Source organism: Echiichthys vipera, assembly GCF_963691815.1.
Source record: "Echiichthys vipera genome assembly, chromosome: 5".
NCBI lineage: Eukaryota > Metazoa > Chordata > Actinopteri > Perciformes > Trachinidae > Echiichthys > Echiichthys vipera.
Window position 1 is genome coordinate 27244233 of NC_139830.1, and position 26740 is coordinate 27270972.

Sequence of the window (26740 nt, forward strand, 5' to 3'; positions counted from 1 at the left end):
AGACTACTCCCATTACCAAAGAACACAACTTTAGGCTTCCAGACTCTGAAAACAGAGATGTTTGTGTGGTCAAATTATTTGCTGAAAGGATAATGTTTTCCTTCCTTCTCAAATTGTTCTTTTAACAATTGTACTGCAGAAAAAAAGACAAAAAGAGCAATGGAGCCCCAAATCCTAAAATCCATAATGGCTAATCTCTGCTTCAGAAAAGCAAGTGTACAACATTCACTGAGCACCAAAATTTGATCTCCAATTTCCTTATATTGAGTAACAAACATCTCACTTAAGGCTTAACAATCCATCTCTTCCCTCTTTCTTTAATAACTATAGAGGATTTAACGTAATTGTGTCACCAGTCCGACGTGGTTCGCTAGTATTTTCCTTGTCGGGACGGATCCGGTCTGCCACCGAAGTGCAAGTAGAATTAATTTACACACTTCTAAGAATCTACAAGTGAAATTTCATATTTGTGCATGGGCATTTACGTGTCAAATTAGTAAATGAAAGTGACTTTCATGAGAGAAAGCAGTAAGAACATTTGGGCGACGCTTAGTGGCTCAGGTGGTGGTTCACAGTAAAATTGTAAATGCAGACTTTACGGTATGTTTTGGAGCTGTTAAAGCATGTAATTTTATTATGAAGGACTAATGTATGGTATGGGTATTTTGACAGCATTGATGTTAATGTGGAAGACCAGCAGCCCCCAGTGTTTACGGCGAGGAGATCGGGGGGTCCAACTAGGGCCGAGAGTAGCACACGGCTAATTCACCGGTGTTTGCGTCCTTTTGACAACTTGTGTAAACACAAAGATGAACTAGGGGGTTAAAACGATATATGGTTACAGAGATAAGAAGTTAAACTTTAGATTAACACCATTAAATTAACTCAAAACATTACACCACCATTTATATTTGTAGGTTAAACAGAAAGTTGGATAGAATTTAGCCAGAAACTGTCAGACTGGTGACACAGATCCGTTAACAGTTGTGAGTCAGTGAATTTTCACCTGGATTCACCTGTAAAAGCACAGAAACAATAAGTGGATTCATTGTTCAGTAGCTTGACAGAAAATTAACAATCCTCATTTCAAGCTCCCAGAAATTAATTTGTTCTAACTTCTACAGTGTGACGATGTTCTGTTTTCATTTCGGTTTGTCAGTAGGAGTAGGGAAAAATAACAGATTTTCATGAAAGTTGGTAGAAGGGTGTAGCATGGGCCAAGGAAGAACCCGTTAAATTACAGGGCAGATACACCAATTATTTTTCACTTTCATTAACATTGCAAAATAGAGCATGCCCTTGGCAAAGGCTCTCAGAGTGCCCTCCTAGTTATTCATATCTTTGGGGGTAAAACAGTATATGACAGCAGCTTTCATTTCTGTTGGATTGTGAGGTTGGAGTTGGTGTGTCGTGATTGGTTCTGGACAGTTTCTCTCTCCTTTTTAATCGTTGTTTTTGTCTCCCTCTGTCTGTGTTTTTCTGTATGTGCTTTCTTTCTGTTTTCTGGTTTGAGTTTGTTTTCCTGGCAGGTGATTCTTGTTAACATTGATCACCTGCCACTCTGTATATTAACCCGGTACTGAGCCTCACTCAGTGCCGGATCATACCCTCTACATATCCTGATGTCTCCCTGTGTACCTGTCCTCTTGTGTCCATTCATCGTATCAGTTCTCTTCGTGTTGTTAATACCGTCTTCTGGGGCTACACGGTGGTGTAGTGGTTAGCACTGTCTCCTCACAGCAAGAAGGTTACAGGTTCGCATCCCTGACTTGGCCTTTCTGTGTGAAGTTTGCATGTTCTCCCCGTGTCTGCGTGGGTTTTCTCCGGATACTCCGGTTTCCTCCCACAATCCAAAAACCTGCAAGTGACTCTAAAATTGCCCTTAGGTGTGAATGGTTGTCTGTCTCCGTTTGTCTCTATGTGCCCTGCGATAGACTGGCGTCCTGTCCAGGGTGTACCCCGCCTCACGCTGGGATCGGCTCCAGCCCCCCACGACCCCGACCCCGGGATAAGCGGTTGAAGATGAATGAATGAATACCGTCTTCTGAGTTCCGTGTCTGCATTTGGGTCCGCTCCTCCGTGTATTCTCTGTCATCACACATGACATGGTGAGGTTCTTTCCGAGTCGTCCATCTAACTTCAGAGGGCGTTCGTACCATGTAATATTACAGTAAGTTGATATGGCCAGTGTCCATATCAATGGACAATGAGAGTTTATTTCACATTCAGCTAATACAGAACATAATATTGCATTTACATTTAAATAATTTAAATAAAGGTTTCTGACCAACTGATAAATGTTATTCCAATATTCACTCTCAGGGAAAAATCTCAGCTAAATGCACAACTACATTCGTCAGCTAATGGCTGACTCCTGCTGGATGCGAGTTAGGTTATCATACAGACAATTTAAAGAGTTTTTTTCTCTGAAAACACCTGCTTGTTGCAACCAGAAAGAATTAACCAAAACAGGTCATTTGTTGGCCAACAAACCAAAACAATGAGCTGAAAGATGCAAAGACAGAAACAAACCTTAATCTTAACCAGGTGGCAGATCAAACATTGCTCCTATTTCTGTAAGTGGCATTATCATCTTGGATATCCTGACAAATTGCCAGTTTTGTTATTTACACTACAGTTTCTGATACTTTATAGATTCAAAAAATAATTGAATAATCAAGAAAATAATAAAGATGGAAAAAATATTGTAGTTGCATCCCTTGGTTTTTAATAATGAAATAGTACAGATCTGCCTTTACAATTCACGGATTCTGCTCTGTGTGCACCTGTATAACGGCCTTTTTTCTCACTTTATGTCCCATGTGGTTGAATTTCTGTTTGTCGACGCAGAGGTGGTGGGTGGGTTGTACCGGCAGCAGCTCAGTGCCATATCACTGCCACACAAGAGAAAAGAAAGAGAGAGACATATGAAAATAGATTGGAGGGGGAGGGTGGAATTGGAAAACAGGGAGGGAGGTTGATTAAGGGGGGAGGAAGAGAAGAGGGAGATGCGTCATACCGAAACATTAGTATGCAATCAAGTTGCTGGTGCGGTAAGGACCGTCGTTGTCTGTCGACAGCTGGCGCAGCCTTTCAGATCTACACTGCAATGTCACACACACACACACGAACACACACACACACACGCACGAACACACACACGCGCACACACACACACACTTGCCAAGTTACACCACACAAATATCACTTCTACTCCCTCTATTGTCTGAGAGAAAATAAAGGAAAAGAAAAGATTCATATATCCAGTTATTGATTCATGTCACACTTTCAGTTTCAGCAGAGGGGCTTATTAGAGGGCTGGAGCTGAAAATGAACCAGCGCTGCAGACACACACACCTCACATACACACACACACACACACGTACAGTAAAGAGCAGTGAATACTGTCTTACAATAGAATGATTTAATCAGGAAAAAGGGAAGAGAAAAAATTAAGAGATTAACATGTAAAGGAATTGAGAAGATATGGAATATGATAGATAGATAGATAGATGATAGATAGATAGATAGATAGATAGATAGATAGATAGATAGATAGATAGATAGATAGATAGATAGATAGATAGATAGATAAAAACTAAAGAAAACTAAAAGTACATCTGCGTAGAACTCTCTAATGAGGCCTCTGGCTCAGAAAAAGGAGAGAAGGAGGAATGGGAGGATATTTATTTATTTGTTTGTGTATCTGGTTCTGGCAAAAAACAGAGGCTGTTCAGATGTTTGTTGTTAAAGTAAGGCAAAGTAAAAATGTAAAAATGTGAGCAGCAACTGAGAGGCTACAGCGGCGTTTCACTTTCTCTGCGGCACATTTTAGGCTCGAGCCCTTTGTGATGTTTGTTCTTTCAACAGCATGCCTTAAGAGTGTGTGTGTGTGTGTGTGTGTGTGTGTGTGTGTGTGTGTGTGTGTGTGTGTGTGTGTGTGTGTGTGTGTGTGTGTGTGTGTGTGTGTGTGTGTGTGTGTGTGTGTGTGTGTGTGTGTGTGTGTGTGTGTGTGTGTGTTAGGTGGGGGAGGGTAGGGGAGTGGAACTGTAGACATTGATGAGCTGCACCTCTCCTCTCTCTCCCTCTCTCTATCCATCGCCGTGGTCCTTGGCAGGTTCACGTTGCCATGGCAACGCTCACATTGCCGCAGGCTGGCTTGAGCGAAGCGCGCTGGTTGAAAAAGAAAGCAAGAGAGAGACGAGAGAGAGAGAGAGAGAGAGAGAGAGAGAGAGAGAGAGAGAGAGAGAGAGAGATCACTGCAGAGGGAGGGGAGGCCAGGCGAGAATTGGTTCTCCAATTCATTACCCCTACAACACCCCCAGCCCTACCCCCCTGCACACTAGCACACCCCCATCCCATCTCCATCCCCCTCAAGTCTTATCATTGGCACTGGCTCGTGGAAAGGCCTGCGCTCTACTCAGTAGTCTGAACACGTTGGATCCAAACTTCAGACTGCATTTATTATTCATCCTTCTCCTTGGCAGACAGCACCGCAGCCTAACACCCAGCTACACACACACACACACACACACACACACATACACACAGAACCTGCACTGGGACAGTGAGAATACACACAGTATAGTGCTATATTGCCTCATTCTATTACCTTTAGATACTCTCTGTAATGTATTACAGTGGAGACACAGGCCGGTGTTAGATTACTGTCTATAGATGGAGGTTACGTAAACTACAACAGGAAGTCTCACTGCCTTAGCTCACATCAGACCCCTGTGACCTTCCAGTTGAGTGTCTCTATAGTGGATAACTGATGAGTATTTTATGACCAGATTTTCATCTACAACATAATAGTTTATATTAATGTTCTAATTGAGGAACTGGTTACCATCTATCTGTCTATCTATAAAAGCAAGGAACGTCTGTCTGTATGTGTGTCGTTGTGTCAGTGTGTTCCTCAAATATCTCAGATCAGGTTCAGACTGGCCGAAGACTTTTCGACATGGCTTAAACATGTCACAAGGGTGTGCATCCTCGATTTAGTTTGGAGCAAAAATGCCAAAGATATCGTTAGCGTAAAGAATTCCACATTGGCCACATTTGCCCCAACAAAGGCAACGCAGATAGCTTCACTTCTTCTGTTCTAACCTTTCACAACAAAAGCTCTAGACACACACACTACGTAGTTAACTGTTCACCAGAGGTAACTCAAATTTCACTAAAAGGAAAATCATTATAATATCTTACAGTTGCTTTGGCTTCAGGAGACACATTTATTTTGTCCTCTGGCCGGAGTCTCTTGAGCTAACCTCCATCGCAGCAGAATCAAGACACAGAACTGTAGCTACTGTGCATTCACTTGATATCTTCACACATTTCTTGATAAACTTTATCTCCTCTGCTCTGATCGCGCTCTCTCGGCTGCTCACAAAACTTCTCCTTTCTCTCTCTCCTCTCTCTTCAGCAGCGTCCTGAAGGACCTCTGTATGGCCGCCTACGAATACCTCCTTCACTCTGAACAGGCTTTTATTTTATTGCTACCATGTAAAGACGGCATTTTTATGCACGCGTCTCAACACAACAGGTCTTCTCTTCAAGCAAGCTGCAGATGAAGGGTAGCCTATATTACAAGGTTACATATTATGTTCTGCACAGTTCGCTTAGTAGGCTATGCTACAAGTTAGCCTGTGTTTATGCTTCCAGTTACAAGAAACCTAAATGTCCCTACTGTATCCAAGTCTCTATGTCTATGTACTGCATGTAGTGTTAATGTATATTCCTGTGTTTTTCTGTGTCTATATGTCTGATGTCTGATCAATGTATGTTTATCTTTCTTACATTAACTGTTTTTGTGTGTCTGTGCGTCTCAATGGGTGTACATGTCTGTGAGTGACTGTGAGACTGCCTATCCGGCTGTTAACTCTGACGTAACACCCTTTAAAAATACGATTTCCGGGTCCAAAGGCTCCGTTGAAATAAAACAGACACCAACAGCCGAATATGTGAACAGTTACGATCACCTCTTTCGTCATAACAAAGACAATTACGTTGTTTTTTAAAAAACTCAGATCTGTTCAAACAACACAGCACTGCGGCGTTGTAGAAATACGAGGCTCGGAAATTATATTTTGGCAGGGTGTTATGTCACTTCTTTGTTCTTCTTTATGCATCCCACTTTCAAAGACAGGATACGAATGGGCATGTATAGGCTCATTGGGCTATGTACTACTTTTTTTAATCAAATTTTAAAATAATACTGAGGCCTACCTCTCCATTAAACCTTGGCTGGTCCACAACATACTCTCAGCTACCTCTCAGTCCAGATGCTGCACCTTTCCAGATCCTTCAGTCAAATATCTCTCTGTGCTCCTCAAACATGAACCTGCATCACTGCCTGAGCTGAGCTTGGACCTCTTGACCCCTCAGCTGCTACGTTGAGCAGTGACAGTGGTGCATTCAAGGGGACTGACACACTCAGTGGGGGTTGCTAAGATACAATATGGCTGATGAGGTCTGAAGCTAAATCCCACTTCACAACCAGTGCCTCCCTGCCTGCTACTATTCTATTTCTCTTCTTTCTTTTCTCCACCATCTTAGTAAACAAATCAAGAAAAATCCACAATAACAACCTTTCTATTAAAAAGGCAAAGGCTGTTGTTGCTTGAGGCTGTTGTTTGTATTTTCAAAGTTGTACAATAATCTGAGCAATGCATCGTAGTAAAATTCTGTGTTACAAATTAAAAGCAGGTGAGCAACACTGGATTATCTTACTTATCACTCATCCACTCTGCCACTCCATCATTATCATTATATGTTTGCATGGAAATGTTGCTATATTGAAGGATATCCCACATGTTTTCATCTGATTTGATCCAATATCATTATTTACTCATAAATATGGATTGCAGAAAACACGTAATTCTTTGCCAGGTCCTTTCCCATTCCTAATTTAAAGTTGTAGTCTGATATAATATGTGTTGTTTCTAGCGGCCGCTTTGGCGGTAAGATGTTATTGCAGGTGGGACCTCATCTCCTGGAGTTCCTTTCAAAATCAAATAGTGATGAGTGTATGACATCAATAAATTGGCAGCTCTTACCAGCCCGATGTGGTGTGATGCCTTCACATGCTCCACATCGATAGGAGGTCCGAAGGGAACGGCGTATAAAGCGTGGGAATTTCGCCATAGACACTCAGATCGTATATCACGGAAAAGCAGCTAATACAAACCGTTAGTGGGTCATATGCTCAATCACTGTTGTTTTCAGTGTTTCAGTCTTTGATAGATAGTAACTTAACAGACAATTAACTACTGGAAAATCTTACTACAACTTTAAGCATTTTGTTATAATCTAGTTCTTTCGTCATCGTCAGTCACACCAGAACTGGTCAAAGTTAACTGATGTGGACGGGGCTGCAAATGCAAGCTGTTGAAGCTAGCTTAGTCAAACTGCTAACATTATAAATCCACTTTAAATAGCTCAACAATGACCACCCACTTTTTGAATGACTTCTGTTCCTGGAAGTGATTTTTCCCATTAATGTACTCCACTGACGTTTCAGAAAATCCTTATTTAAAGAGTCCCGCTATGAGATGAATCGTGACCATAAAACATTTGATTTGATGCAAAAACACATTTGGAAAATGGAAGAAAAGGCAAAGACAGAGTTCGGTGGACATATCCATTATAACAGTGAGCTCCACCAATCAGAGGCCTTGCTGTTAGTTTAGGATTGTGGGTAGTGTAGCAGTTCCCCATGACATTGTGAACAAAACATGTTTTTCTCAAAACAAGGTTGGACTTGTAGCTTGTGGAAAGTCTACCTTTGGTGGTTAAGACATGGCCCAGAATCAAAATCTTTTTCTTAGTATGAATGACTGAAACCTCACTGTTGAGCTCTATTGTTTTATTGTCTGCAATTCTGCTGTTTTCTCAACTGTGCAGGTATACAACCAAAAAGAGGCAGCAGTTACTCTTAGCTGGGGGTTAATTCCACCCTCAGTGGCTGGACCTCGGTGAGCCTCACTATATCAGAGGTCAGAGTTCAGTCTGATTGAACTCTGAGCGAGGCAAATAATGCCAGGTCAAAAAGGGCAAATAGCACTTTGTCCCCAAATCAACTTGTATATACTGTATATACATGCATTCATTTAAAAAATATTGTATTTTAAAGCATTTGAATGTTATTTTCAGGATGTTACGACTTTGCAAGGAAAGTACAGTCTAATGACACAACAGCTGGGTGAGAAAAGTGTCTGTGGCATCGACAGTGATGTCCGCATCTTCACAGTGAAAGATTTACACACTTTAGTTAAAGACAGAACCTCCTCCGCAGCTGCAGGTGTGCCTACATGTGAAGTGACACTGTAGTGAAGTGCTGAGGTGAAGGGACCAAAGTGATTCACCTTACATAATCAGGCTGAAATGGTTAGATGTCTCCTGCAGCACTCAGGGTCTAATCCATTGCTTTTTCAGACTGGTAATGCAGGCACAGAGGGATGGAAACTCTGGTTACGATCACCCTTTAGACCTCATTTATGTGAGGAAATCGGAGTGAGCAGACTCATGTTTTCCTATTTCTCACAAACAGGTGAACATATTGACACCTACAGACTGCACAGTACAGCTGCATTCTTCCGGAGAAGTTTGGGTTAAAGTTTCATTCCGGCGCAAAATCCTCCCATGGTCTTTTAATTTTAATTTTTTTTTTTTTTGCAATTATATACATCAAATAAGCCATGGAGACATTTCGAAGAGGTGACTAATTCCTAAATAAATCACCAATAGGCTCCTTCCTTTTGGATTGCATTTGGTAATCGACTTGAATGGACTTTACTACGAGAGGAGCTGGTACAGGGGCGAGTAGGTAAGTCTTTCAAAACACTTTTAAGGGACTCTTCTCATGCTACTGCAGAGGACTGGTGTTATTTTGAGCCGTATTAGTGGTTAAAAAAAACATTTAAGTCTTCACTGCACTGCCCCGAGCTAATCGGTGTTAGCCACGTCCGACTGTTAGCGACTCTACAGGATTTCTCCGTTAATAGTAGTTACACGAAAAAAAACTGTCTCGATGGCTTATTTGATGTATATAATTGCCAAAAAAGACCATGGGATGATTTCGCGCCAAAATCACACTTTAAGTCATACGCAAAGGCACTTTGTCAGTAATTGTCGGACAGCCCGACAACGTCAGAGGCTGTAGTGTACTCGATTTTTAAGTTATAGTAAATATGAAACTACTGAAACTACACAAGGAATCTATCCATGACATGCTAGCTTGTTGGGAAGGAAGCTAATGGGGAACAGACACGCAGGGTATGTTGGTGGGGCACAGCAGGGTTTTTTACCTGCTACGCAGACTCCCTTGTCCATGTAGCAGCTACAATTGTATATAATGAGTTCTCTGTGCTGCAGGCATCCCGCGACAGCCCTGTCTCGCTTTATAAGCAGTCCATGTATTTTGGACGTAAACAACGCTCCAAAGTTAGGCTAAGTTTTGGTGAGAGAAAAGCTGGCACAATCTTTTTCAAAGGGGTCCCTTGACCTCAGACTTCAAGCTATCTCACGAGTTACAGACATAACCACTTTATGATAATCACACTTTATTATTATTTTTGGATTATTTTAAAATGGTGTATCTGAATATTTCTGCATACTGGGGTCCTTAAACAGTCTAGAATTGCATAAATTGAGTCTGACTGGAAAGTTGAGACTCTAATGGATTCAATGAGCTCAATTGTGTCATGATGTTAGTCTCCATAGTAGCCATTTCATTGTAATGAGACTATTTTTGGAAACTTGAGGTCACTGTATAAAATGAGCTGTTGTGACCTCTAGGATAATCACAGCCTCATGAAACTTTAGTTGTAAAGTTGTAAACCAGAGACCTGGAGAATTCAGAGGACGTTTAGCTTTTTTATATATGTACAATAAGGGGGTTTACAAGCAGCTTCACAACAGATGTGCTTGCCATCCAAACACTGAAGAAACTGTGAAATGTGGTTTGTTACCAAATCATAAGGTCTGGGTGTCTTAATGTGGTATTTCAGGGGGATTTAGGCCATTTTGATCAATTTCTAGAGTGGTAAAAACAATTATAAATTTAGACTAAACAATAAGGTTTAGTTCATTACTGATCGATGAGTAGAAGAATTCGACACACAGTGCTGAGCTGGATCTCAGATTAGTCTTCAGGTTCCCAGCTTTAAGATGATGTACACCATGTCATTGTGGCATGACCTGCTTTCTCCCCCTGAACATCCCCTGTCCCCCACCCTCAACAATCTTAAAAAAGGGGGCAACTTAAAGAAGCAAGAACCATTACTCATACACTTCCCCTCGCCGCTCATAATCTTCTCAGTAGGCATGTGAATTTGAACCTGCTTGTCATGAACTTGCTTCTCTAAAAAGCTAAATATTTTACCGTTTCTTGGAAACAAATGTTATGAAGGAGGTGTAAATGACGACCCAGTCAGAGCTTCTGTGTGCAGCAAAGAGACAAACACACTGGGCCGGATACACTGAGGGAGATTTCAGTGATGTGACTTCAACCTCCTGTGTATTTCAGATTAAATTTGCCTGATAGTGAACTCTAAATGTGACAGAAATTACAGGAAAATCTGACACATCGTCTTGATCACAAAGCTGCATACGCACACACACACACACACACACACACACACACACACACACACACACACACACACACACACGCACACACACACACACACACACACACACATACACACACACACACACACACAATGGAATAACTGTCATCATATATTCTGCAGGGGGTTGCTAGGGTCAATGCCAGCTCTTTAGTGATTCCATGAACAGATTTTGAAATCTCTGGTTTTCAAAAAAAAAGTCACCTTCTGGGCTGTACTTAATCAATAACCTTTAAACAAAGAGTGATTTGGAAAAGCAAAGTTGATTTACACAAAATATTTATGCTTCAAAACCTTAAGGCTCTCATCATCAAGATTGAAAGTGACAATGCAATCTCATAAAAACATGAGCCCTTCACTAGACAGTCTTGTTGATATGTTATCAAAAGTACAATTCAATTAAATTTAAATCTATTTTATTTACAGTGCCAAATCTTAACAAAAGTTATCTCAGGACACTTTACAGACCACACTTATTATTTATTTGTAATAGCTTATTTATGATTTACATAGACCCAACAATCCTAGAGTACACGAACTTGGCAACAAAAATCTTCCCTTTAACAGGCAGGAACGTCGGACAGACCCAGCTCTGTGGAGGACGGACATCTGTCTGCACCGGTTGGGGAGGAAGAAAAGGAGAGAGAAAGAGAGAAAAGACGGACAGATAGACAGAGAGAGACAAAGACAGACACAAAGACAGACAGAGAGACAGATTACGACTTAAAATGTTTAATTCCAGTTAGTTAGTGCAGGATGTTCCTCCATCTCTGCTCTGCAGCATCAGTGACAGTTTCTAAACACTCTCATTATTATCTCAGCGTCTGTCTGCTGTAACACTGAGCGAAGCACTCGGCCTCGAGGCTCTGAAACTGAACTGTAGCCATAAAACCGCCACAGGACAGAAGGAGAAAGCAAATGTTATAATTTATAAGACTAATGATAGTATATATGAGTAATAGTAATAATAGCAGCAGGAAGCGTCATGCAGGGCCACGGCAGCAGGCACCACCACGATCAGCAGAGACCTGAGAGACGACAAAGCATAAACAACTCCGGGGAAGAAGTTGAATTAGTAACATGCATTGATGAGACATGAATGATACAGACAGAGAGGAGAGAAGCTCAGAGTATCTGGAAAAGATTTATCCCCCGGCAGACTAGGCCTATAGCAGCATCATTAAGCAGAACAAAATAAGATAAGGCTCCATACAACACAGTACAATACAATAAATTACTTAAATACATTACAAAAGTAGCAGATATATGTAAAAACAATGAGAGTGTGTGAAGGCAGTGCCAGATACGAGGTAGAATGATTACTTTGGTTTGCTTCAAGCAATCTCTTGAGTTTATATTTAAAGATCAGGTGGTTAGAGCTTAACGGGAAGATTATTCCAGTAGTGGGTGGCTCTGAGTGTGAACATTGTTTGCCCAAACTTGCTCCGTCTGTACTGTACTACACAGTCCCCTCTGGTAGTTGACCTTGTTGCCCTGCTGCTACTATCTTTCTGCATTTTGAACTGACTCAGTGTGGGAGGTGCAAGCCCATGTAAAACTTTAAAGATGAGGCAAGCATCTGCAAATGTTTAGAAGATACAGTGTATTCATAATAAATCAACTGTATTTCCCTACTATGTGGCAATTGTAACAGCTATAGGCACTTCAGTCAACAGTTTTAGTGTCTGTTAAATGCGAGAAGATCATTGCATGCATAAAGAGGTTGACTGCCTCTGTTGTTAGGTACTTAAGTTAGCCAGGTCCAACGTGATAGTGCTGGCCACCTTGTTTACGTGCCTTTTAAATGCAGGATTTGAATCTATACCGATTTAAAGGTTTTGTGTGGAAAAAAGATTTTAGATGGTTATTGTCTGTTTAATTTAAGATGTGTGCTACACATCTTCTTCAGCTAAGTTAAGGATATATTGGATTTTTGAGTTTATGTAACAAAGATGTTTTTTGGGTCAGGTCAGGACTGATTTGGGGATACGGTAATTGCCCGTAATAATGATAATAGCTTTATTTATACAGCAGATATAAAAGCAGAATTTGCAAAATGTTTTAAAGACAATGCAAAGCAAAAGCAGAGCAAAATTTGGGTAAATAACAAGAAGACGAAAGAGGCAGAACATGGTAAGGTAAGATCTCAAACAGATATTTGTAGGGGCAAGATATATATGTATAGGTTTGCAAAACAGGACCATATGGAATTTTAAAACTCTTGCTGGTAATTATGAGAATAATATTACCCATTTATGAGGTAATACGTCTGAAAGAGAGATATTTTGGGTTGGCTTGATGTGTCACACAGGTGTGTGTCACTTATTGCAGCTCCACCCTTTTGCCTAAATTAGGATTTTCTGGATCCAAGATGAATGTGGTGTTGTTTTTTTAACACAGTCTATCTACAATGTTGCAATTGTAGTTTTTGTTGGCTTTAACTGGTTTATCATGAAGTGACTGGCATAGATTTTCAAAAAAGGAAAATAAAAGTCCAAATTCTAAATATTCAAGAACAATGTTTTTTTTGTTTTGTTTAAAGGAAGCATGTTAAAGGGCCAACAGAGTAATTTCTTTTTATTATTTCGCTGACTTTCAGATCAGCAGCTGCACTCACACACACACACAGGCACTCAAGCCTATAGACTCTGGCTCTGAAGCAGACGGTCACACACGCATTCAACATACCTGTGAGGATACACAGAAATCTGGCATTAGTGACTCACAGGGAAACGCTTGATCCAACATCTGACATCTGTGGCTCTTTGCTTTAATGGCTGCCTGCTAAACCAGAAATCTAGATGTCATGATGGTCAAAAAAGTCCAATCCATGGGTAGAAAACGATTTTTAAAATGATACTTGGTAATTTATGCTCACTTTTGTTTTTACTAAAACAATTTTGAATCTGGGTGACCTCTAAGAATAAGTAAAGTCTGCAAAACATGTGAATGCACACAAGGTTGGATCAATAAAGCCTTGCAGCATGTGCAGAGGGTTACTACAGATGGTGAGTGTGATAGCACCAGAGGTGCCCAAGCTCATTAAGAAACAGGACCATACTCCGGTGCAGAGTCGGGAGAGGGAACAGTGAAGGGAGGGAGGAGGGGAGGACGCAGAGCCTGGGCTGAGATTTTTCACCCGTGTCACTGAGATCTGATGATTTGCTTCTGTAGGAAAATGGAAAAAATATAAATCCTTTCTTTGTGTATGTCTGGACAGCGACAGAAGATCTGTGTTACATTAGTGAAAATAAATGGTAGCATGTAAATAATCAGCTCAGAGGTTGTTCTGAGGCTGCAGATTGCTCACAAAGGAAACAGGCTGGAGTGTGGCGCCATCTCCCTGTCAGAACTGCTTATTCCTCTGTCGCATGTAATTGAAAGGACTTTCTGCTGGCGATATACGTGCATAAATTTACAGACTAGGGCTCAACTAATATAGGTTTCGATGCCAAGATTTTGTGCTGACATGCATACTTATCTAAATATGACATTTAGCATGGCAACGGATTATAGCCATGAGGAGTTTCCTGCATAGTTATTAGTCATGGAAGAGCTGAAAAGCCACTGAAATGATAATAAAGATCCTCATGAAACTCTGGACCCATTTAATGGGAGGCCAAAACACAAAATACTTCACTGATTTTAATGTGCAACAAAAAGTACAATTTCATCCAACTTTCAAACTTTTTCTACATCCGTGTTAAGGGAGAAACTTCCCATTCACCGCAAGTGGTGACATGTCCATCTGATATTTATTAACAGGCTAATTTTGTTCCAATAAGTTAATCTGAACCTACTATCAACAACTTTATTTTACAACACAATGTATTCACAGAAGATTCTCTAGTTTATAAAATGCAAGCTTTAAGCGTTCCTCAATGACATGACCTTTAACAATAACATCAAATCATTGAAAAACTAAAGATCTGTAAAGTTTCTTTTTGTTGCACAATTTAAAAGCTGCATTCAGAGTTACAACACAAGTTCAAATTTCATTCCTTCTGGATGAAGTCACTGCTCCATCAAGGCACTAGAAGAAAATGTTGGAACACTTGTGCGGGCCCACTGCAGGACAAAAACGCAACCACGTTTTTTCATTCTCATTTCCTTTAATCACTCTTTAATCACCATATGTTCTCCAATATATGTGACTCATGTAAAGAACAATAACAAGATGGTGTGACTGTGAACCATTACTCTGTCTTTAAATCACCTCTGGTTTTGTGAACCTGCTGCCAAATCAGCGACGTTACCGGCCTGGTTATGTAAACATGTACGTGAACACAGCAACAGTGTTAGCATGAGCACAATCCCATTAAATCTGACACAACTTGACAGACACTGGCAGAAGTTCCCCCACTACCGTCTCATTACCCATGTACTTATAGATGCCTGCGGCTGCACACATTCTTCGTGTGATAAAACTGTCATTTTCTGAGCTTAAAATGAGAGCAACGTTGGCCTGAAAGACGCCAGGATGGATCTACTTTAGAATTCATGTCACTGTTCAATTGATTCAGGATGTGCTCTTTTTCTTGCAAAAGAAAGCCTTGCATTATGCAATTTATCAACACACTGGAGTAAATTAGTAGTAAAATGACTCCCAGATGGGATCGTAAGGTAAAAAATAAACAAAACTAAATATCAAAAAAGTGATGACAGACTACTCGTCATCAGTTTTGCTTTTCTTCTTCTTTTTCTTCTTCTTTCCCAAAGCCTCCGCTACATCACCATACAAAGTGTCTATTGGTTCACATTTAACTGTCACCTCTTCCTCCTTCACACTCACACGCGGCTCCACGCCCTCCTCCACCTCCTCTCGTTCCCGGTCCTTCTTTTTCTTCTTCTTTTTCCTCTTCTCCTCGAAAACTTCACCTACCTGGAGGGGGAGCTCCGTCATCCCTTCTTCCAGAATTTCAGCTACAGGTTCCACTTTCACTCTCACCCCTTCCACTACCTCCGCTTCTTGCTCCGTCTTTATTAGCTTTTCCTTCTTTTTCTTCTTCTTCTTTTTCCTCCCTTCCTCTACCTCCTCTTCCTCCTGCCATGTTTCTTCGACAAACCGCTTGGCTACCAGGGGGCGGAGAGTTGCAGATGAGGGCCAGGAGGCAGCTCCTTCCGTCTCATCCTCTGCCACGCAGGTAAGCGTGGGGGTCTTACTGCCGAACGGGTGAAATCGCTGTTTCAGCCCAGGCGGAATGGATGGTGCCGGGGCTGCGGGGATGACCTGAGGGGCCTGGTTGGTGCTGCTATCTCCATAGCTCTCACAGACATTTAGCCGCCCTGAAAAATTGGGGCCGAATACCACGACATCAGATGACTGCTTTTCACTGGTGAGCAGGCGGAGCTCTGAGGTACCATGGGTGGACGCCAGGATGCTGTAGATCTTCTGGCTAACGTCTGCAGTGGTAGGAACCTTCAGGGTCTGGAGACCTGAGAGGGGCACCTTGATGTCCCTGAAACTGGACAGACAGAGAAGAGGTTAGGCATCCTTCACACAGAGCATGCCAGGAAAAGTTTACACGGCTTTAGGAGTTTACACCAAACAACATTTTCTCAGACTGCTACTGAATTTGAGGAAGCTCTCTGAAAGTTCTGCTTGGAGCCCAGACCCAACAGACAAACTGACCAACTGTCAGTTACTACATGCAAGTAGTAATATGAAGGGGAATGTCTCTATTATTTAAGCTGGATTCTAATTTTCCATGAATTTGTGCTCAAGTTACTAATAGGAACAGTTTTTCAAACTGGTCCAGTATTGAGTGAGAGCGCTGCAGCCTGCCTGCAATGTAATTGAACGGGCCAACTACACACCATCAATACACCCTCGCTGGCCACTTGATTAGGTGCACATGTCCAACTGCTCGTTAACGCAAATTTCTAATCAGCCAATCACATGGCAGCAACTCAATGCATTTAGGCATGTAGACATGGTGAAGAGGATCTGCTGCAGTTCAAAGCAGCATCAGAACGGGGAAGAAAGGTGATTGAAGTGACTTTGAACGTGGCGTGGTTGTTGGTGCCAGACGGGCTGCTCTGAGTGTTTCAGAAACTGCTGATCTACTGGGATTTTCACACACAACCATCTCTAGGGATTACAGAGAATGGTCCCAAAGAGAGAAAAGATCCAGTGAGCGGCAGTTCTGAGGGCACAAATGCCTTGTTGATGCCAGAGGTCAGAGGAGAATGGCCAGACTGATTGGAGCTGATAGAAAGGCAACAGTAACTCAAATAACCACAGGTTACAACCGAGGAATACAGGAAAGCATCTCTGAACGCACAAAACGTCAAACCTTGAGGCAGATGGGCTACAGCAGCAGAGGACCACACTGGGTGCCACTCCTGTCAGCTAAGAACAGGAAACTGAGGCTGCAATTCGCACAGGCTCACCTAAATTGGACAATAGAAGATTGGAAAAACGTTGCCTGGTCTGATGAGTCTCAGAATTTGGCATCAACAACATGAAAGCATGGATCCATCCTGCCTTGTTTCAACGGTTCAGGCTGGTGGTGGTGGTGTAATGGTGTGGGGGATATTTTCTTGGCACACTTTTGGCCCATTAGCACCAGTTGAACATTGTGTCAACGCCACAGCCTACCTGAGTATTGTTGCTGACCATGTCCAGCCCTTTATGACCACAGTGTAGGGCTACTTCCAGCAAGATAAAGTGTGAATCATCTCAGACTGGTTTCTTGAACATGACAATGAGTTCACTGTACCTAAATGGCCTTCAAAGTCACCAGATCTTAATCCAATAGAGCACCTTTGGGATGTGGTGGAACGGGAGATTTGCATCATGGATGTGCAGCTGACAAATCTGCAGCAACTGCGTGATGCCATCATGTCAATATGGACCAAATTCTGTGAGGAATGTTTCCAGTACCTTGTTGAATCTATGCCACAAGGATTAAAGCAGTTCTGAAGGCAAAAGGGGGTCCACCCAATAAAGTGGCTGGTGAGTGTATGTCCACTAACACTCTCAACACAGCCAGGAATTTTGCTAACAGAGCCTAACTTGGTCTGGTATGACTAGAAACTTATGATGGCAAGCTTAAGATAACATTAGCAAACTTTAAATAGACATCACCATGTTACTGACATTACTGAGTCACACTGACTCCTAGTCTATTTTAGATATTGTGGTCTTTAGTATTGACATCATATAACAGGATAATAAACCAGTGTTTTATTAAGAATTGTCTTTATGAATTAATGCTGAAAGGTTGATAAACTATAAACATATCTTTGTTTTGACACCAAAACAGGTTTATTATTCAATTTAAGAGATTACGTAGTAAAATGAAATGTATGCAAAGTTTAGGTTTAACTACCCAGTAAATATATATAGTCATAAACTGCCTATGCATTTCAAAAATCCTCCTTGTAAAACTGACTATGTATGAGAGATACACACAAGGAAACAGATGAAAGTGTCAAGACTGTACCCACCATTCTGGGCTGAAGCTGGCAGGAGCTTTGATGAGCCATAACTCATTCTTGTTGTTCTTCAGACTCTCTGTGAGAGTGCTGCTGCAGGGCTTATGGCAGAAAGACACAAAGTCAGCAGGACACTGGTACCTGGTGTTCTTCTTATCTGTGGATCCGAACAGCACACCTTCATCATTTCATTAAATAAATAACACAGAGCATGAGAAATACACAGAGGAGAGCCCCAAGAAGGAACATCTGAATAGAAGTTGTGTGTGCTCACATTTTAATGGATTAACTTTCATTATGATCTAACGTGTGTGAACCAACTTTATTAAATATTGTTTATGGTGCCAGATAGTTATTGTATGAAAAACAGATATTTGAATGACAAGTAAGATTAGTACATATGTATATAATGCTATCCAGCCTTGGCTTAAATATTGGAAGACACACAGCCAAGGCTTGATAAATGCAGAGCATTCTTTTCTTAACTGGATTTAGACTTTAACACATCATTTTAATGTTTTAATTAGTCAAAGAGTAAACATAGAACCTCTCAACCCGGGGCTCATCCACTCACAGCCTACTGAACTGTCTCTTTACTTACCCTGCATTGTATTTCTGGGTGGACTGACATCATAAAGCTAAACTAACCAATCTAACGTTACCAACCAACACCAGCTTTGTGCAACCAACACGTGTGAACTTACCGGTTTCTTTTTGCTTTACAGGTGGTTCTGTAGTAATGTTGTCCTCTTCGTCTTCGCTTGATGAAGACGATATGTCCCTAGGCATTTTTATGTTTACATATAACCATAAATTGCTAAAATGAAAAGTGTTCTACCTCAAAACGCATGGCTACGGCGGACGCACATGTATTGACACCAAATGAACCCTGACCTTTAATTACCTCACTTCCGTGCCAGTTTTGGTTGTAGTTCCAAAACCAGACACGGTGAGTTGGTTTGCGCTGACAGAACCACGTACAGAGACTCAAACGCCCAGAATGCACTTCGACATGTTGCGTAACGTCCCAGCCTCCGTCGGGGAAGCAGTTGACAGCAGTCAGCGAAGGCCGAAGTGGGTAAACAAAACAAACATATGAAAAACAGAGCGAAAACAACTCAAAAGTTTGATTGACTTTTATATCCGTAGGATGTGTAACATTGTTCTCAAGCGGTTTGAAGCCCGTTGAAGTAGAAAGTCGTTCGCTAAGAGTGGGCGAGCACCTGTCAAAGCTAAACAGGTTAACCTAGCTAACGTGTGCTAGCACCTTAGCAAGCTAGCTGGCCCGTTGAACTCGCTCAGGTTAGCTGGCTGGCCGGCCATGTCGTCCCCCTCCTCATCCAGGCGCCAGTGGTGCTACCTGTGCGACCTGCCCAAGATGCCGTGGACTGTGGTGTGGGACTTCAGCGAGGTGGTTTGTCGTGGCTGCGTGAACTACGAGGGAGCGAATCAGATTGAGTTCCTTATAGCGAGTGCCCGACAGCTTAAACGAACACACGGGATGCAGGACGGTAACGTCAGGTCACCTGGTCCCTCACCCAATAAACACGGCACATCAGGCAGAGGAGATGCGGCAGCGGACGGAGGCAGGCCGCATATGGACCGCTTTGACAGGGGAGGAAGAGGAGAAAGTACCGTGTCAGCTATTCGTGTGCCGCCCAACGGGCTGCACCGTGACGGCCAGCCGCTTCAAGAAGCGAACCGCCAGAGCCCCAGCGGCAGCCGAAGACCCATGCTAGGCGCTGCCATCCCTCCCAGTCTAGTAACTCAAAGCATTGCTGGGATCCCCCACGGGCTACTTGCGGGCATGCCGGCGGGTCTGACCGCAAGGACAGCCCCCATGAGTAACCCCATGATATTCAATGCCCCGGTTCTGGCCGAGATGAGCCGCAGACAGCTGGGGATAGGGATGGGGATAGCCCCCTTCATCACTCCGGAGCTGGAGCGAGAGCTCAGTTCATCCCAGAGCCAGCCCAAGATACAGACACAGATCCACACTGCTGTGGCTGGCAGCAGCGCAAGCAAGAGTGCAGGTCTCCCTTCTTTGTCCTCCACCCTGGCTGGTGTGAGCCAGACCAGCCCCAAGCCTGCCTCATCGCCCGCCAGACAGCCACGTCCCCTAACCGCGAGGTCAGGAGTGGAGCCCCTGGGATCCAGCACCTCAGCAGAGGCGGCCACCACAGCTGCAGCGTTACCCCACAGTGGTGCTTCTGAGCTAGGATCAGCATCTGCCAGCAACGCACACTCAACTGGAAACACTCTGTCCTGCACCTTGTGTCATGAGAGGCTGGAAGACACACACTTTGTCCAGTGTCCATCAGTGCCAGGACATAGGTTTGTTGTTTTTATTGCTATTGTATAGCGAATAGTCTCAATAAATGTGTTGCTTTATGTTTCCATTAATCAAATACTTTTCTGTAGGGACTTTAAATCAGACCAAGTAAGCATTTTAAGAACACATTGTAGTCTCTGGTCATTTGGTATTAGTTTTTTACATTGTATAGACTGAAAGAATAAAAGTTAGTTACTTCAAGAATTGGATATTGCTGAAATAATCATTAGTTGTTGGTATCCCTAATGGTTATGTTTCATTGGTAATTGAAATAACGTCTTCTCTACCTCCACCAAATTTAGGTTCTGCTTCCCCTGCACCAGAGTGTATATCCAGAGCCGACGGGGCGATGGGGAGGTGTACTGCCCCAGTGGAGATCGCTGTCCGTTGGACAATTCTCCCAACAGTCCCCCTTGGGCCTTTATGCAGGGAGAGGTCTCCACCATACTGGGCACTGCTGGAGCAGGAGCTGCATCAGCTGCTGCATCTGGAGCCGGGAACGGGCCCGGGCCTGGACCTGCAGCCGCGGCCGCAGCTGCATCTGGGGTCGGGAGCGGGGCTGCCAGTGGAGCTGGACCTGCCAGTGGAGACGTCACCGTCAAGAAAGAGAGAGAGACGTGATGATGATTTCCGTGGAAATCAATCCCAAGAACCAATACAGCAACAGGCAGGTCCACAGATTTCTGACCACCTGTAAAGGAAGTCAGACAGCATTTTGCATTGTGAGAGGAAAGCACCTTAGTTTACTTCATCTTCTAGTAATACATTCATCATATTTTTGTCTGTTCTCTCTGAAAACAGCTTTGGGTTCTGAATGTGAATATTCATGAATACTTATCTGTTAAATACATCAATTATTTAGATTACCCAAATGTATATCATCCAGGTATCAGGTAGACAGATTTAGAGAGGCATGGAGGGGCACAGAATGATATACCGGCCTGCAAACACACAAAGAAGATGTTGTGTGGAAATGTTTCTGTTCTACTAGATTTGGCCAATCTAGACCACACAGCTTTGATATGGAGGGATGTTACTCTGTGTGATTTCATGTTCTATATTTGAATTTGCTTTTTGTCCCTCCAGAGTGGTACTACATACCAGAAGGGACGTCTGCAATGGAGCTCTGAGAAATCCAGAAGAGAAGCCACACAGCGACCCACAGTTCAGAAACCTCCACTGCACAGGTCTTGACTCCAGTTACTCACACCACCCACTTCTATCAACATTATCAGACCTAAAATTGCCTTTATGATGTATTGTTATACAGGGCTGTAACAAATAGGTTAAAGCCTCTAAGCTTCATTCATAATGTTGACATTCAAATTGTAAATCAACATTCGAATGCTGCATGTTTTTTTTTTTTTGTACGATTGAATTGATTCAAACATCCAGTGCGTTGTTTATTCCAAAAGTGTAAATGAATTGAAAACAGATGAATGTAATAATTTCCAAAAATTCCCAACATGTTTTTATCTAAAGAAATACTCTGTTTCAATCTGTATTTGTTGGCATTTAGCCTTTCAAAAACTTTCACTGTGGTCAAAAGAAATCCGCTTGTGCTCCCATTTGCCGCACACAAAGGGAGGCACACACCTGAACCAATGGGGAGTTTCAGCTGCAAACTATAGACGTCAGTTACACCGGACGGCTCAGATTTTAAGTGCAAAATACCACTTTAATTTAAAATGTTCTGATTTATTTTATTGCCATTATCTGTCGTAGCATAATATTGCTATAAGCCTAAGGGCGCCATTGTTATTTTATAATTTTTTATGCCTCTTATGATATGGGATTAGACTGCTGCCTACATGTATTTATGTTGACAAAACTGACGAGTTATATTCTTTAAAACATTTTTTAACTCATTTAAATTGAGAATTGTGATTGAGGTTAATGTATTATATTTTTTTTAATATGATGACATGAAATATGACAACAGACATTTAGAAACCTCTATAGAAGCTTTGAATGTTAAAAAAAAAAGACATTCTGTACAGCCTGACTGTACAGAATCAATAATATATTATTGGTTTCATTGGCTAAAAGTAGCTATCATAGCTGCTCATGGTAGTTTAACATACCTAAAATAGGGATATTTATTGTTTGTCTGTAAAAAATTACATTACCCTTCTCAAACTTACAGAAAGTAGCCATTGTCCAGTGTTTTATAATAACAATACACTCAATATTGTGTTTGCACAGGAAAGCACAAAAACTCGTTTTGACAGATCCAACACAGATGTTGAAATCAAGTGGCCATGGTTCTGTATATTTCTCTCTGATGAACAAACTTGACCGGCAGCGTGCAGCAGGAGGTCACTTATCACACTGTTGAAAATACAAGTTGTTCTGAGTCTAAACAAGTCGCAGTTTACCCTGCCATTTTCTCTGCCAATGCGTGGTCTAAATCAATTATCTGTGCTGAATAAAGTGTACCTTAAATATGAAATACAGCACAGATTTATTAGTTTTTAATGAAAATGTTTTGTGACCTGGCACACAGACTTTTTTCTCCAAACATATCTCTGAAACACCTAAACCAACATGAGATGTGGACAGAATGCCAGTAGTGACATTTCTCTGTGTGTCTGCTTTTTAAATACATTGCGTTTGTTAGCTTTAAATAAAGCTGACTTTGACTCCGAGAAAGGAGAGCGTGTAGAATGATTTGTCAAAGCATAGACCAGCCACAGACACTCTGTGATTAACTGTATTTAAATGTTGCTTTCACACAAGATCCAGCCCAGCCTACGCTTTACCCCGAATGTATATGAAAAGATATCTATTGATAGGCCTAGGATTATATTTTATATTAGAATGTTAAATGTTATATACTGTATAGATCTACAATAGTATGTGCAATCCTTAGTCATAGTATATGCAACAGTTTGGAATATATAATTAAAAACGTATGTTGTATGATTTCTTCTTCGTGAGAAAGAGAGATTCCACCTAAAAACTGAAATGTTCTACTGTAATCCTGAAAGGTTTAATATTGTTTGTTTGTTTGTTTTTCTCATAAACATGTACATGTAATCCAGACTGTAGTTGCCAGTAACAAAACAATGTGCAGGAATTTAACTCTCTTAAACTGAACAATTCAACATTAGTCACACATTTCAACATTGTAGCTCGTTTTTTGGTGGATTCTCTCTTTATGTGCAGTTTGTACCTGTAAGTACAGAAGCACAGTCAAACCAAAGGTAACGGAATCCCCAAACTGATGTTTCTGGATGTAAATGTTATATGGGAAAAAATATATATATTGCTGTATATTTTGGGGCCAGGTCTTAATTGGCTTTCTTCATCAAGCCGTTACAGTTTACAGGCCCATGTGGTCTACTGAATTGATGGGATTATATAAAGTAAAAGTCTATAGTATACAGCAAATACTTATTTAGGCCTTTTATATTGAGAAAATATCCCACAGGCCAGGTCTGTTGTCTTGAAAGAAGTTTAGGTTTTAAGTTTAATATGCACTGATACATCATGCAAACCCTTGTTAAGTGCCTTTCTAAAATGTTTACCGTCTGTTTGTGTGTCTGGGAACCTCAGGGGAAGTAGTGCAATGGCTTTTTTTATTGTCTAGTCAATAATTAACCTGAATCTGTTTCCCTTTAATGTCCATCAGACGGATTTTGCTTTTATCTGAAGCCTTTGTAAAGTCGGCCTGCCATTCATTGTCTTGATATGGTCTCCCCTCTCACCTCTCTTCTTTTCATTTTGGTGTCATCTTTAGTTCTGTTGGTTTTATTGCAGCTTCATGTACTAAAAAGAAACCAGGAATAAATGGGATGGAAACTTGTACTACTTCTTCTGTCTTCTTGACTTTTGTAACTGAGATTGAAGCATGTTTAATACCTTGTTTATGAGGAAAACATCAAATGCAACTGATCACAACCACTTCACCTCAAACCTACAAACTTTTCTAGAACCGCATCTTTGAATATTGCTTAATTAATCCATAGTAACATTTCTCATCCAGCTAAGTTGATTCTTCATACTGACACACACATAAGTGGACGATTGATATTGTAATCTTGTGTTTTTCGTCATCAAGGCAAAAGTGACAGCAGCCATTCCCACAGGACCATAGCTATGATTGACCTGATAATTATATATAAAATCATCAAAAGGTTCAGAGAATCTGGAGAAATCTCTGCACGCAGCAGCAAGGCTGAAAACCAACAATGAATGCCTGTGACCTTAGATCCCTCAGGTGGCACTGCATTAAAAACCCACACCATTCTGTAAAGGATATTAACATGTGGGCTCAGGAACACTTCAGAAAACCATTGTAACACAGTTCGACGCTACATCTACAAGTCCAAGTGAAAACTCTATCAACAATATCAACAACACCCAGAAACACGAGCATCTTCTCTGAGCCCGAGCTCATCTGAGACGGACTGACGCAAAGTGGAAAAGTGTGCTATGGTCTGACGAGTCCACATTACAATTGTTTTTGGAAATCAAGGACCATCCAGATTGTTCTCAGCGCACAGTTCAAAAGCCAGCATCTGTGATGGTGTAGGGGTGTTAGTGCTCATGGCATTATGGGTAACTTTCACATCTGTGAAGGCACCATTAATGCTGAAAGGTACAGTTTGGAGCAACACATGCTGCCGTCCAAGCGTCGTCTTTTTCAGGGACGTCCCTGTTTATTCCAGAAAGACACATTCTGCACGTGTTACAACAGCGTGGCTTCACAGTAAAAGAGTGAGGGTTCTAGACTCAGGCGGGCCTGCCTGAGGTCCAGACCTGTCTCTCATTGAAAATGTGTGGTGCATTATGAAGTGCAAAATACAACAACGGAGACCCCGGACTGTTGAGCAAATGAAGTCGTACATCAAGCAAGAATGTGAAAGAATTTCCACATACAAAGCTTCAACAAATCCTCAGTTCCCAAATGCTTATTGAGTGTTGTTAAAAGGAAAGGTGATTAAGAACAGTTGTAAACATGCCGATGTCCCAGCTTTTTTACAATGTGTTGCAGGCATCAAATTCTAAATGAGTGAATATTTGCAAAAAAACAATAGTTTCAGTTTTAACATTGAATACATTGTCTTTGTAGTGAATTCCATTAAATATAGGTTGAAAAGGATTTGCAAATGATTGTATTCTGTTTTTATTTACGTTTTACACAACGTCCCAGCTTCCTTGTAATTGGAGTTGTAGACTCTCTTCTCACGCCAAAGATTCAATTCAGCATTTAAGAAATGTTTGCAAATGCATTAAAAAGAAAAAACGGAAATGTCACACTGACACACCTTTTGATATACCTCTTGAAATTGAGCTCATGTGCCTCAACTTTCTCTTGATGAGATGTTGCATGCATATGCACCTTGAATTGGAGTCCACCTGTGGTAAATTGGATTGGTTTGACAGGATTTGGAAAGGCACACACCTGGCTGAGTTCTAACACCTGATAATGCATATCAGCGTAAGTCCCTCCAAGTACATTTCATTTATATTTCTGCCAGTGCATCTGGTTCCATACTGAATTAGATTTCATTTTATTTATCATGTACATTGTATTGTGAAATAGAAAAGTGGTAATTATTCAACAGAAATTTAGTTTGAACACTAATCTTGGTGATTTTTTTTTTTCCTTTTAGGAGCTCTTTTTTTAAAACCAGAATGATAGGAACACAGAATCGTTCCCGTATTAGGTCAACTTTTAAGGTTCATGATCCAGCTGACTGCAGTTTAGCAGCTTTGACCTTACAACAGCAGATCATTGGGGATCCAGGCTCAACATTCACATCAAGTTAAACCCATGTAGTGTGAGAGCATGCAGTGGCGTTTGCTTTTTAATTTGCGTAAAAGTTTGACACTGTTCAGTTTAATTTTGCAACAACAACAAAACACTTCCCAGAACCAAGCAAACCTTCCATACTTTCTGCAGGTCTTGTCTGGTGGCCACAAGATGGCGCTCTTACACTCCACCTCAGTCTGCCTGCAAGAACAGAGGCTGCTTGGAACCAAATGGTCTTAAGTAAAGTGATAAACTCTCAGAGATGCGGTTTTTATTTTTTTATTGTGAAAAGGAAGAAGAAGAGAGGAGGTGGGGGGCCGATCTGTCGTTTCCTCCATTAGTGTCAGCTATTGTTAAACCAATTATAGAGGTGTTAATGGATGATGCGAGGCCCATTGGAATGAAAATCGGCCCGCAGAGAAAGGATATGCTTAAATGAGTGCTGGGAAAGAGTGGGATGTTAAAGCAGCATCACACCAATCAAAGATGTTTATTAAGAGGCAAAAGCTTGATGCGTCATGGACGAGGTACAGCGCTCATCCCTCAGCAAGCAACAATAACAACCACAAACACATG

At 41.5% G+C, this 26740-nt stretch overlaps 2 protein-coding genes across 3 annotated transcripts; one reads left to right on the forward strand and one right to left on the reverse strand.

Annotated features, from left to right (window-relative positions):
- Positions 1-14855: 14855 nt before the first annotated feature.
- Positions 14856-18901, reverse strand: polr1g (RNA polymerase I subunit G). The gene is made up of 3 exons (XM_083913373.1): positions 18776-18901; positions 18084-18228; positions 14856-16096 (listed from the first exon to the last, which is right to left on the reverse strand). The coding sequence occupies exons 1-3, from the start codon at positions 18858-18860 to the stop codon at positions 15298-15300; spliced, it is 1029 nt and encodes a 342-aa protein (XP_083769499.1). The 5' UTR covers positions 18861-18901; the 3' UTR covers positions 14856-15297.
- Positions 18902-19106: 205 nt separating this feature from the next.
- On the forward strand, positions 19107-24205 carry irf2bp1 (interferon regulatory factor 2 binding protein 1). 2 transcript variants are annotated; one of them, XR_014593195.1, is made up of 4 exons: positions 19107-20405; positions 20706-21070; positions 21490-21590; positions 22609-24205. XR_014593195.1 is itself a non-coding variant. In XM_083913516.1 (3 exons), exons 1-2 carry the CDS (start codon positions 19393-19395, stop codon positions 21022-21024), a joined length of 1332 nt encoding a protein of 443 aa, XP_083769642.1. In that variant the 5' UTR covers positions 19107-19392; the 3' UTR covers positions 21025-21070; positions 21490-24205. The 2 variants fall into 2 exon arrangements, 1 of the variants encoding a protein (XP_083769642.1); XM_083913516.1 differs by having other exon boundaries at positions 21490-24205.
- Positions 24206-26740: the final 2535 nt, after the last annotated feature.

Excerpts from the sequence above, each read along its gene's own strand:
- polr1g (XM_083913373.1), bottom strand. The coding sequence starts at position 18,860 with ATGCCTAGGGACATATCGTCTTCATCAAGCGAAGACGAAGAGGACAAC. Across the intron at positions 18,229-18,775 it reads TGTAAAGCAAAAAGAAACCG|ATAAGAAGAACACCAGGTAC; the intron begins GTAAGTTCACAC and ends TCGGATCCACAG. Across the intron at positions 16,097-18,083 it reads GCCAGCTTCAGCCCAGAATG|TTTCAGGGACATCAAGGTGC; the intron begins GTGGGTACAGTC and ends CTGTCTGTCCAG.
- irf2bp1 (XM_083913516.1), top strand. The coding sequence starts at position 19,393 with ATGTCGTCCCCCTCCTCATCCAGGCGCCAGTGGTGCTACCTGTGCGAC. Across the intron at positions 20,406-20,705 it reads CCATCAGTGCCAGGACATAG|GTTCTGCTTCCCCTGCACCA; the intron begins GTTTGTTGTTTT and ends CACCAAATTTAG.